Source organism: Dermacentor silvarum, chromosome 10 (assembly GCF_013339745.2).
Source record: "Dermacentor silvarum isolate Dsil-2018 chromosome 10, BIME_Dsil_1.4, whole genome shotgun sequence".
Classification (NCBI taxonomy): domain Eukaryota; kingdom Metazoa; phylum Arthropoda; class Arachnida; order Ixodida; family Ixodidae; genus Dermacentor; species Dermacentor silvarum.
This window is the reverse complement of record NC_051163.1, coordinates 46557129-46570307: the sequence shown is the minus strand read 5'-3', so window position 1 is coordinate 46570307 and position 13179 is coordinate 46557129. Positions and strand designations below refer to the sequence as shown.

General features: G+C 45.4%; 1 protein-coding gene across 1 annotated transcript in view; it reads left to right on the top strand.

Moving 5' to 3' along the window:
• The window catches only part of LOC119431507 (cadherin EGF LAG seven-pass G-type receptor 2), a 297867-nt gene that overhangs the window by 228927 nt on the left and 55761 nt on the right, over positions 1 to 13179 (top strand). Inside the window, exons 2-3 of the mRNA XM_049657890.1 lie at positions 2338 to 2564; positions 12414 to 12658. Of these exons, the coding sequence (XP_049513847.1) occupies positions 2338 to 2564; positions 12414 to 12658 (472 nt within the window). The remainder of the gene's footprint in view (positions 1 to 2337; positions 2565 to 12413; positions 12659 to 13179) is intronic.

Below are 13179 nucleotides of genomic sequence, written 5' to 3'. Positions count from 1 at the left end.
AATATTGGTTGCTTCTAAGGGAGGATTTTGGATAAAGGGTCTACGCCGTCATCGAAGTTTTATACATTTCTGGTTTCTGTGATGTGCCTCTTTTATACATTCATGAAGTACGCGTTCAAACTCGCCTCAACTGGTTAGATGGAATATGCAATCCCCGTGCGATGTGGTAGAGGCCGTACTGCTGCTAAAGTTAGGACCTCGTTATGTAGGACGCAACATTCAAGAGAGGAGTAGCTAGCATCACATTTACACATAAAGCAGTTAACACCATAGGCGGCATGTTTCGGACGTCTGTTAATGCAAAGGGGCGCTGACGAAGGCGAATTCGCATTTCTGCTTCACAAAGGAGACTATGAAGAGTGCCAAAAATTATGTTGAATATTCCGGACCACAAAATTGAATGTTGCTGTTAAATTTGAGCTAAAACATATAGGAGCGTTAATTAAGCTCAGTCTTCTTTAATGGTTATAGAGAAAAACGCACGCCACTTTAGTTTATAGCAGCCCTCCCTCACTGTACAACGACGTCCTCTCATCTGCTAATGACAATGCTAGAGCCATTTCATGCCCTTCTTGCTCTTACTCTATCGTCGGTGACACTGCTGACGCAACGAGAAGATCTAGGCAACTAGAGTACACAACCCAATACGTTTCTGGCGGGGAGCCCGTATATTTGATCCCGTATCACGCGGACACCACCGGCTAGACAAGACAGAATGGTTTCGCTTGCACCAAAGCCAATGTGCCGCAGGAAAGCTCCTTGCCTCTTGGGTGAATGTAGGGTTAGCTAGGACGAGACGAGGTACAATAGGGGAAAAAAAAAACCCTTTCTATCGCTCGACACGCAGAACGCTTTATTTATTTCCAACCCTTTTTTCCCGACAGCAGACAAGCACGCTCCTACTACAGGTACGACACTTCAAAGCTAGCGGCTGATCAAGCCCCCAGCTGTTGCAAGCAATGCGACTCGGATTAGCGTCTGCATGTCTTTCTAGGCCATTCTATACTGTTTCCACGGTTATTTCTTTTCGTTTCGTCTGCTCCTCCCCTGCATGGAATTGTCTTCTGTCGTCTGGTTTGTCATCTCGTTGATCGTCTGCTACCTGGCTTTGTTACGCCGTTTGTAAGGTTAGGTTCGCTGTCGTCTAGGTTTAGTTACCACATGGCCGTCGCTTCAGTAATGCTATGGTGCAGCCGCCTGGTTTCTCGTACTGTTGATCGTCTGCTATCTATTTCTCATACGCTGCGCGCTTCACGACCAATTTATCCTGCTTTATGTTAGTTTCGAACGTTTCTTTAGGCAATCTGTTCTTGCTTTATCGTTGTGCGAACAGGAATACTAAAGTTCTGTTGTATAGGTTGTCCATTTTTGTTGTAGCTGTTTATTTTATGTAAATGGCATGTGCTACTACGCGTCTTTTGAAGTTTCCATATGCTTTTTGAGCCTCCTCAATCTTTAGTCGCTTTGATGTATTTCGCCTGTAGCTATAAGCATTACTGCTGGTGATTCCTGATATTGCCTCGCATGGTATGTTTTTCTCCGACCCTGTACGTCAGTATTTCGCTATTTGATTCTTTTTCGGTGCCTTCTGCTCCTACTTGTTGCTAGAACTCTACTCGTCGCGTAAGCCGGTCCTGAGGGAATGTTCCTCCTTTAAATCGTTCTTTGTTTTTCTTTTCTTTGCCTTGCGCGAGAAGTTTCAGTGAATACGTCCTGAGTACGTCCTAGGTATACGAAAATATGTGCTGGAAAACGACGGTAAAATATGTACCGTTTGATTACATTCTTTGTTCCCACATAAAACGACAGACATACAACTTGTCTTCGAGAACATTGATGACGGGATTTAATTTAACAAGGACATGTTTGGTCTGCGCCTCAGTGAGGAATGTCGGAAATCTAAATCGACAGCTGAGAGTTGTAAAGTCGCCCCTCCACAAAGTCAATTTTGAATTTACGTATCTGCAGAATTTTTTTTTAACTTTTCGTGGATGTCCCTGTGTTTGTTTTTCATTTTAAACTCTGCGTTATATTATTATTGGCGAAATTCACATTAGCACTTCAAGCTGCCGCGCAGTATAATGAGCGCTTCTAAATGTAGCGATCTGAAATTTCCACTTGCATGCGGACACTTCATTTGGGAAACTTTCGATTGCGGTTGAAGCACTCTCTTGCACGTGCTGAAAGCTCTTTTATTGAAGGGAAGCTTTCTTTTTATAGAAGCGTTCAGCCATTCTTCTGCTTTGACAATCTTCGTCGATGGTTTCTGCCCAGTTTTGCCTCTGCCTTTTTTTGTTGTTGTTGTATTAATCTTCTCTCTTATCTCTTCTGGTGCAGGCGTGCTGGTGTTCTGGTCCCCGTTCCACGACCCTCGGGTGCACGAGAACGCACCAGCGGGTGTGCACGTGACCACGGTGCGGGCCCTGGACGAGTCGTCGCCTGGAAAACCCGTCGCCTATAGTCTCCTCGACGTGAAGGACTCGACCTACTTCCACCTGAATTACCTGACAGGGAACCTAACAACAGCGCGGCCCATTACCAGAAAGGTCGGCGAAAAGTACGAGGTGAGCACGGCGTCCGAGACAGCTGGTGATGGTGATGATTTATTTTCATCCCCTTCGAAACGAGGTGGTGACAAATAGTCACCTAGCCTGCTTTATATAATCGGGTTTACAGTGCATGTTTTTCATTCTAGAATTTTCGTATACATCTCCATAATATATTTTTACCTCAACACTTCTCTAGCTACCTTGTAACGGATCCGGTGTCGCATCAATTTCTTCCCTGCCTTTTTTCCAACTATACTTTAAACGTATCTTGCTTATCTCGACTGCTGACCGGTTGATGCTACCGCTCGCCTCCGCGGATGATGATGATTTATTGTGATCCCCTTTAAACTGGGTGGTGACAGATAGTCACGTGGCCTGCTTGACTTAAATGGGTATGCTATATATGCTTTTCATTCTAAGCATAGTGATACTGTCGTATGCTGTGCTCTGCTGGCAGAATTTTGCTGCACTAATTTCTAAGAACACATGTGCCTCACTTTTTCGTGGTGGTTCTTCGCATGCTGTGTTTTCTAATTTGCCTGTTTGGTAGCACGCTTATTTACATCGAAAAAATTGTTGACAAATTTTCTATCGGTGGTTTTCCTCCGCCAAGAATAAAATATGATAACCTTATCACCATCACAACAATTGGAGGGTATACGTAACCATTCCCAGTGCTGAACGCAGGCAGTTTTCCCTTGATTAAAGATTACTTACATGTACCGCAAGCTCTGAATTCACCAATGTCTTCACCACTAGTAGCGTAATCTTCATTCAACACTTCCAAGGCATTCTGTCGCTGTTCGTGGGAGCGGATCACTTTGATGAGGGACAAGTTGTTGTCGAACCACAAACGCTCGCGTTCGATGTCTCGAGCTTGCTCGGCGGCGTGGTTAGCAGCATCCACCCGCCATTGCCGCTTTCGATTCTTCAAAATTACATTGCTTCAAAATTAAATCCGTTCATCACGTAAGACAATGAGTGGCTCAAACCCCTGTAAACGTGACCTCTCCATTATGACGACAGAAGAGAAGTGAACTTCTACGCTGGGATGGTGGGCGGCAACGTAGCCAGCTGTGGAAGAAGCTGACGACGACGAGCGCAGGAAGAAGACTATGATGCTCGAGCCATTGATGATGGTGATGAAATTTTCTGCGAACAGACATCGACGTTCAGGCTAGACAAAGACAAGCTTCGATTGTAAAAAAACACGTTCTGCAGTTTCTGCGCTTGTACACAAGCCAATAGAGCATCAAGAATGATACCTAGTGTCAGCAGAAAAGAAAAAAAAGAAGGAAACAAAAATAAACTGAGAATTCTTGTTTAAGAAAGTCAGTTTCCTTAAAGTGATAGTAAAGGCAAATACTCAGTTGACGTGGACTGTTTAAATACCATTCCAGAAAGCTCGCAACGCTTCTTTCGTGCCAAGAAAAGACTTAGCTAGTTTACGAGAATATTGCATCCGAAGGGTCTGATTACCTTTATCGCACTTCAAATCTCCCGCTACCCAACTGGGGAATGGTGACGTTGCATACGCCATCACCACCCTTTGCTTCCGTCGGTGAGTAAAACGGCGCCCGAGAAGCGGCGGTATGGTTTTTGCACGAAACGCAAATGCGAGGCCATGGAGAAACCGAGCCAAGACAGAGTGGTGGATTCGCCGCTGCAGCTGCTTTTGGTCAAGTGGCGTGGACCGTTCGGGCATCCAGCGACATCACGTGGAAGTGTAATTCTCTGCTACTTGCAGTTTGAGCAAGTTTCGCGAGCCAGCAAAACCAGCGAAGCACTATGCGACTGAAACTACTGAAACGCGAAAGCGCGAGGCGGCGCAGAGTGGAGAGAAAACGGAACCTTTCGACCGCCCGCGTCGTTGTCAAGGGTAATGTCGATGAGTTCTTTTTTCTAAAACTGAGTTAGAACTAGACAAGTAGCATTATCATTCCTCTTATAATGCAATGATGTTTTAATATCGAGTGGTTGAGTACTAGTGACAGAATTTAAATGAGTGCCTTCGTCATCGGGAAAGACTTTAGATGTCCCGGGGAAGTCTCTAATCGCGTCCTGCGTTTACCTCAATTGCTCGATTACTAAGGCTCTGTTGGCGATAATATTGATTCCTCAAAGATTTTAGAGCACTAATCTGTCACTTTAGCTTGACCTAATATTTGCCTTTAATGTCTCTTTAAAATGTGCATGAAAGTTCGCACACTCAGCACAAGTTACCCAAAGCACCGGCAAGCGATGTGAGGCCAATTTTTAATACCAAAACAATATCGACATTGAAGCTACAGACTAACCCTGAATTCTCTGTATCATCCTATAGAATGAGCCGATAAAGAGCAACATATTACCAGTGAATTCCTTGGTATGGGCAAATTGAATTTTGTCGTTTGGTCTCCGAATAACGATGCCCGACTGGAACCACAGCCGATCACACATGTCACACACAATAACAAAAGAGTCATTGACGAAGTGCTTCTTGAAGTCTACTTGTTCGCAGCAGCAGTCGGAGATGGTTGCTGACTGATGGTTGCGGCGCTGCGCCCCGAACCTGAACTGATTCATTCTTTGCTGCCGTACCGTACCCCTCTTGGCAGCATCACGTATTCGAACCTTTTCGGCACGTAGGACGACATCTCTCAGCCAACACTTTGCTGCTGAGAATTTGTTTAGGCGACAGTTTTAGCTCCTTGTGGCAAGCAGCTGCGATCTTTGAAAATCCACCGCAAGCTGAACAAGGGGAAGCGGAAAAATTCAATCTTTCTCCTCTGTGACCTATTTTTGTTCGACTGGCTGCACCCATATTGACATCCTCTCCTCTTCTTAGCCTTCCTCACCTCTTGGTGTGATGTCACTCAGTTAGATGAGAGAAACCTGTTACGGTATGGAAAGAAAACTCAACTTTTAAACCTGTGTCGCATAATTTTACAAAAGAAAAAAAGAAACGAAGGAAAGAGTCAGTCATTAAAGAAGCTTTTGTTTGTTTGATCCTGATTTTCTCTGTCACCGCTAGCACTGTTCACTGCTAGCACGTATTGGCACTGTTTGTGAGTCCAGTGGTTTGAAATACACAAACAGCATCATCTGCAGAAGTCTACTTTAAGAAGTGTGTTGTTGATATGCTTGTTGTTCGCTTAACCGTTAATGCCACTTAGCATATTTGTGATAACGTAGTTACACATTTTATCAAAGTTTTCGTTCGCACACCTGATATTGGGGCTGCCTCTAGTGTTTTGACTTTTACGTTGTTCCGAGGGTGTGTGTGTCGTACCTCACCCAAATGGTTTTTATACACAAAAGCGTTTGCAAAAGTGTGCAGGAGTATATCTGCACCGCAATCCCTACCCATGCAAAATAGATTAACCTGCTCCGTATTCGCCTGTCAGCGCCTCCTACAGCACCCCCTCCCTCCCCCTCCCCCATTTATCCTGGCACTACAAAATGAGAAGGAAACAGCTGGAACGTGGTTAACGAGTTCAAACGTCTTCGTGATTCCTAGTGTGCAGTAATGTACGCACTTCAGGGACTTACAGTTGCTGCACGGCTGCGCGAAAGCACCGATATTCCAATTAGATATAACTCCTTAGTGATCTGCATAACCGTAAACTAAGCCATGGCAATACCCCTTGCCTGTTGCAACATTTTCTACCAGTGGAACATAGGTTAACAGAAGCTCCTGGGCTCTGCATCTCTTCCACGTCAAACGCGTTCGGGAAACACTCGTGCTGCCCTACACGGCATGCATGCATAACGAGGTTAGCGGAATTTAAGTGCGGAAACGGTGCACTGACGTCACCGCCCTGCGATTCTGTGCAGGCGCCGAGTGTTTATGACAGACAGCGGAGGAGCGTGGGAGTCCATATCTGTCGCCAATTAGCCGGCGACTTTCTCAAGTTCGCGCTATAGACGGCTCAAGCCGACTTTCGAAATGCGCTCGCCAGAACCATTTTTTGCGCAATTCCTTTCCAATAGTGCCGCTTGGACAGAACGAGTGAAACTCTTAATCCAATCAATTGCAGCGGTGGGCCGAGTTTGAACCCTGCGCAGAACGAACTCAAGCCGGGGACCAAAAACCCCTGTTCGAGCTCTGGCTTAACCGATACATAGTCTTGCCCAACCAAGAAAGATCTCAAGCTTAAAAAAGCATGTTTGCGAAGAACTTCATAAGAAATGACGCTTTTTCACCATGTAAGTCTTCTGCGTTGTTTGTTTGTTCGTTTGTTTCAGTTGGACCACACACTTTGCTCTGTCTTTCAGCCGCTAGTTGTGACGAATTGTACAATGCTGACGTGACTTCGGCTTTGAGTTAGTTCTCACAAATGTATATTGTACAATTGATGCCGATCACTTGACAAGAATAAAGAACGCAGCTTAGTGAAACATGCATGTACAAACATGCGTAACAAGTAACATGAGCAAGAAACATATGAGCAGGTCTTAACGAGCAATAAGAAAGACCTGGGCATTGATGGTGTTGTGTGGGACGCGAGCGTGGCTGGAAATCAGCAGACAGAAGCGAGTAGCATAGAGAAAGAAATTCAACAAGAGGGGACACTCGGCAAAAACTGGCAACAGGAAACACGTCACCCTACGTCACGCTATACTTTTGACACCGAACGTTAGCTGCCGCGAGCATCGAAAAAAAAAAAGAAAGTGAACTTAAGTTAACAGGCATTGATTTGTTTTTGTAATTGTTTGCCGCGAAAACTAAAATGTTTTGCGTATAAATGAACTTAAGCTTTGCGACTTATTTTCCTTGCCTTACCTAGCCACAGGTCAATGACGCGCCAGTTACATGCGTCATCCGCCAGACACTCCCCCGAAGCCAGCGAGGATGGCTGCGCGCGCGTTTGAGCGCTCGCGCGCGGCGACCCGTCTGTCTCATTCTTTTTTTTCTTTTTTAAATGTAACCTGGTTTATTGGGCTCTCAGCGTATTCTTGCGTTCCTTCGGCACTGGGACAAGACACCACTGCACTATTGGACTACGGCAAGGTGAGAAATCTTCTTTCACAGTCTACGACGCAATTAGGCTTACGGCACGGGACCGCGACTTAAGACGCAGTTAGCGAAAAACAGCTCGGCCATCCTGGCGCAGTTAATTTGAGTAAATGAATCGTGCTGAGACATGTTTCCGACGCTTCCTAGGGGGACTATTGTAACTTATTTCGGTTTTTGAGCCACACTGGCCGCACAGGGCGCCGTGTCGCTGTTAGCGAGAACTCGGCCGTGGTGTGTAGTCTAGTGTTTCTTGCTAGGAGAAGTTCGTGCCGCTTTCTGTGACGCCAGACATTACTGAAAAGTAATTTCGTTACTTTCTGGGGTACTTTTGAGGCACGCTGGCCGCACAGTGCGCTGTGACGCAGTTAGCGATAAGCAGCTCGGCCGTGGTGATAAAGTTAGTTTGGCGTGTAATGAATCTTAGAGGGACAAGTCTGTGACGTTTTTTGTGGCTCCGCAACAACATATACTTTCTTTCGGTACTCACGCCTGTTGAAAACGCGATGGGCGATGGCCAAGAGTGATAACATGGGGTGTGCTGCTGGCGCCGGCAGAACGCGCGAACGACGAACATATCAGAAACTTGTAATTCGAAAATTACGTCTTCTAAAGGACTGAAAGAAGGCATTGCACCCACGCATTTGTCTTGAGTGCCTGTTGCGTCCGTATCTGTATATGTCGCGTACCGTCGCGTCGCCCGAGGCAAAGTTTTGTAAACGCGAAGTCGCTCGTGTATTTGTGCTGCCTAAGTGTAGGAAATAATGCCCGGAAATTGGGGAACGGTTGGAAATCAGATGTTTTCATATATGTTTGGGATGAGTCGGGTATTTTCTACGCCATGTATGTAAAAGCGAATTGCTTTTGTTTGTAATTCCGCCCATTCACCGCTTTCGCACTGTTTCGCCTCGCAGTATTCCTATGTCTAGATACCAAAATGACTCATGCTTGTAACATGCCTGTTACGTGCTTGCAAATGTAACATGCTTGTAATTTACATTTTTTTCAGCTGGTACCGTCCGGTGGAGCTTCATACAGGAACTACTGCCTTACCTGCTGGTGCCACAACGTTGGATCAACGCACAAAAAGCGCGGAACGAGCTTTTATATAGAGCAAAATAAATATTTCCTCATTGCACAAAAGGTCTTGCGTCTACTTTGTGAAATTGCACGTGGCACAGATTCGATGCGACTTTACGAGATCGTTCGCATTCATTTTTACTAAATAATAAACCGATTCTGCACGAAGAGCAAAAAAATAAAAGGAAAGGAAAGGGGGGGGGGGGGGGGCGCAGCCGGCGTGCTAGCTTGCGTTCAAAATACGCGCGCCCGAAACCGAAACCGGAAGTGATGCAAGTGATCGACACCGACCGCTTGGCACGCTGCAGTCAATTCGGCCGCTGGGCCCTATGGGAGTGTCCCCTCTTGTTGAATTCCTTTCTCTATGCGAGTAGTGCGTCCCTGAAGAACAAGCAACAACAAGCGTTTATTTTCTAATCGTACAGCCTCTACGGCTCGGTTGCGCACCCTCGCACCACTTCCCTTTCCCGCACACAACGCGATAAGATTTTACCGAGTCAAAGATGGGAGAGGGTGTCTGGCTGTTGCTGTGCGACCGTGAGGCCGCCACAATGGAATTACACACAAGTGAGCCCTCCTTTGTTATTACGTGAAAAGAATCTTCGGTTATGTTGTATCATTTATTTATTTATTTATTTACTTAGATGCAAATAGTACGCCGGGCGGAATGTCAACGAAACGCCGGTCTATACTTATTCCTTTTTTTTTCTTTTTGCTTTAGATTGAAGTTTTAGATCTGAGCCTCCCAATACTCCAACCTCACGACTAGTTTGGCTCAGCCATCGCTGCCGCAAATGACGTTGTTAGCTTTATTTATAGGGAACTGAAATGTAACTGTCCTAATGAAATAAATTGATTTTTTTTCTTTTACGCACAACAAACCGGCCTAACTTGGCGTTGAGCTTGAGGAAAGTAAGAGTCAATAAAATTACGTTAGAATCGCGATTGAAGAGACGAACCTTGGCCAGCCGCATCAACCAGCGAAATTATCCGGGGAAAACCACATTTGCATTCTCCTCGATATTACACCATGGAAAATTATTTGCTTAGCGCAACCTAGCCGCACAGTACTGAGAGCGTGCATGCGCTAGAATTTGTGACATTACGTCATCCGCCATTTGTTTGTTTTAATGCGATATCACTACAGGACAGACCAAACACACTTTGCAGGTATCCGTCGTCACCCGAGGGCAGTGCAGTCTAACGTAGTGGCTCAAAACGCTCTGAGTTTGAGTAAACTCACGGGGTAAATAATTTCTGCTCAATAATGTCCAGTCACTCAGTGAGATTTCGTCGCTTTTAGGCAGACTATGTACCAATTGACTCTCTTGATTTAGGCAAAGGAGTTCTTATTTGACTAGTCGCGACGTGTTGGCATGCTTTTGAGGCAATGTACACATGATGCTGTGGTATCACACTTCTCTTCTTCAACGAACACAACACTTCACCTGTCTTTGGTGACGCGCTTTGTAATGGTGCTCCAGACAGCTCAAAACAAATCAGTTGTGCAGGAGCCCCGTAAGGTGGATGAAGGTTCGCGAAAAGGAAGCATTGTCAACCCCCGCGACAGTAGCACAGTAGCAGTAGCATGAGTAGCGACAGTAGCGACAGTAGCAGTAGTAGGGCGGATGACAATTTTTCCCTTTCATGAACTTTCGTCCACCTAGCGAGCAGAACTGATTTCCCTGCCATATTCAGCGTCCCTGTACTTAGAGTTGTTGATTTATTGTGCCCCGTTCTATGATCTGCTAGCCGCCTGGTTAGTTGAGATGGTAGAGCGACCACCCCGGTAAGACGTTGGTCGTGGCTTCGAATCCCATGCCAGCATGAATTTTCTTCAACTACGACGCCTTCTTTTCGAGAAAACTATAGGAGTTTCTTTAGCGGTACAGTCGGGCGGATGAACGCATTTCCCTTTCTATAACTGAAAGCAGTTTGCGATTTTTTCCGCTCCTCGCTTTCACCTGCCGTCGAGTGGCGAGCGGCTTTAAAACATCCGTCAAATAATGCAAATTAACAATTGCGTTATTTGGTAATTTTAGGACCGTGTGCAAACGTACATTTCTGTTTGTTTATAAAAGCGAAAATATTTGGCATTTCGACTGACAATAGGAGCTCGCTCTACTCGAACATTTGTACTTGTTTCGATTCATGAATTCCACTAATAGAGTGACCCTAAAACTTTTAATGCTTGTCTTTTGTGTTCTCTCTTGGTTTACCGCTTAATAAAAGGAGTGCTTTCAAGTGTCAGTGAAGTTCCAATTTCTTATTTTAATATACGAATTTACCTTGTATCAGAAAGGTTGTCATTTTAAGTGAGCGTTTCTGCGTTTGACAAATTTGGAGAAGGAGAACTAAGGTCTTTCTCTTGTTTTTTGCGTATCTGAAAAGCTGTGCCCCGGTGGGACGCCCAGTTGAGTGCCCTTCTAAACAACCTTATCCCGCTGAACAACGCCATATTTCTGCGCTCCCTACTTCACTCCCGTGACATGGCATTCCAGCTTTCACGATGTCACAGCGAAGCTTACGCATCTTCGCTCAAGACCTTTACTTTGTTCAGCGGCACGCCGCCAACTTTGAGGTCTTGCGTTGACGTTACAAAGGGCAGAGTTCAGCCCAAGGCAGAGCCCTCTTTGCAGACACCACGTCGCTGTCAGCGACATCGTGCATAAGCGTACATGATGTCGCCGGTGACGTGCATGTACGAACATGCAGGCAGGAGGGGCCCCGTAAAAGCCGTCGGTCTGCCTAGAAGCTGTGAGGCTAATGAAAGTATGCGTGTTCAAAAGGGAGCTACGGCGGAGATAAAACACGTCATTTTGAACGCGTACGAACGTCAGCTCCAGATGCCGTGAGATATATTTGAGATGGGTGAAGTTTTGCGCTATTAGTACGCGGGAAGTGGGGCGTGGATGTCTTACGCTTTTATCTCGTCAAATCGCTTTAAGCTATCGTTGTTGAGAGATGATTTATTTACCTTTGTGGTGTTCGTAGTGATGTGACCTGGTACGCATGACCCTCTTTTACTAACGTGATTATAAAGTAAGACGAAATTATATTCCAGACGGCTGAATGCACTGACTTCACTTTCTGCTTTATGCGAAACACACGCTTTATGCGAAACACAGACGCACACAAACATACACACAAAAAATTATTTTGCATTTCTGAAGCTCAAAATGTTTCTTCTTTTTCTTTCTTTTTTATTCTTTTAAATTTTGTCTCGCCTGTTCTTTTCCTGTGCAGGCGAAACTGTGGCTTACAAATGTTCGACTTTAGTGAACAGAACAAGCTTTAGCCGTTTTACGCCGCAGAGCAATCTTTCCAATTCAGAAAGTGCTAGAGTATGCGGTTCTACGCCATAATTAATTATAATCTTTGTGACGAAATTATGTACTGAGCGAGTTATTTTGAAGGCACTGCTGCTATCATAATTCTATGTAATAGTTTATGACCCCCCCCTCCCCCCCCCCCAATAAATGTCACATTTTTCTTTACTTCCCCTTCACGTCACCGTGCCTTTGCTTCTGACTATTTTTGAATTTCCTCCCGTGTCTTATTTTTTGTGCACCCTATAACGGGCCAATGACACCAATTGTTAAGATGTATGGCATTTCCAATGCTGACGTATGTCATGGCTGCCTTATCTTGCTGCGTGGTGGAGGTTGAATAGCGGCTCCCCCTTTTTCTGCTCCCTCACTTCTACAGCACAGTGACATCTCTACAGCTATGTGACTCAAAATAAAGCTAAACAATTGCGGTGAAAATAAACGCACACCCAAACACAGGTGATCGTGGCAGCCGTGAGCCAAGGAGTGACCGAGGTGAAGACGATGCAGATCGAGGTGACCGTGCCGAACGAGTACCCTCCCCGGTTCGAGCACCCGGTGTACCGCGCCGAGGTCCACCAGACCCGCACCCGGCCCGGGTACCGGGTACTGCAGGTGCGCGCCCACGACCCGGACCCGGTGCCATACAACGCCGAGGTCTACTACCGCCTCGATGCGGGACCGGAGTCTACGAGGGCACTCAAGTAAGAGACAATTTAACTGCGTTTTCTGAAAGCTGGTTCTCGCGGCGGTTAACAAAAAAACGCAAGTTAGCCTGATTATTATTGATTATTTACTTTAAGTTACCTCTTCTATGACTTGGTGATTCCTTTAAAAGGCGTTTTGTAGTGCATGTACAACATTGTAAATATAGTTTCTGTAGTGCATATTTGCATTATTTGTTTCTTTGTCCTTTTCCTTCTTTTGTATTTATGCTTTTTGTTTGCACATGTATATTTATTGTTTCACATGTTTTCTAATCAGTTAACTATATTGGTCGAACTTCGTTTCATTATATAAGAAGTATTGCATTGCTTTGGACCGTCCGTATCGTTTCGCAGTTTGTCGTATAACTATAATGTGCAGCGTTTGTTATTGAACATGCGTTTAGTATCACGTACTTGCGCAGTTAGAGCTGACGAGGCTAGTCAAGTGGCTAGTTCAGTTAGGCTAAATAGAGCAGCAGGCCAGAGCAAGTTACAGCTCAGGCCGACCTCTCTGCGTT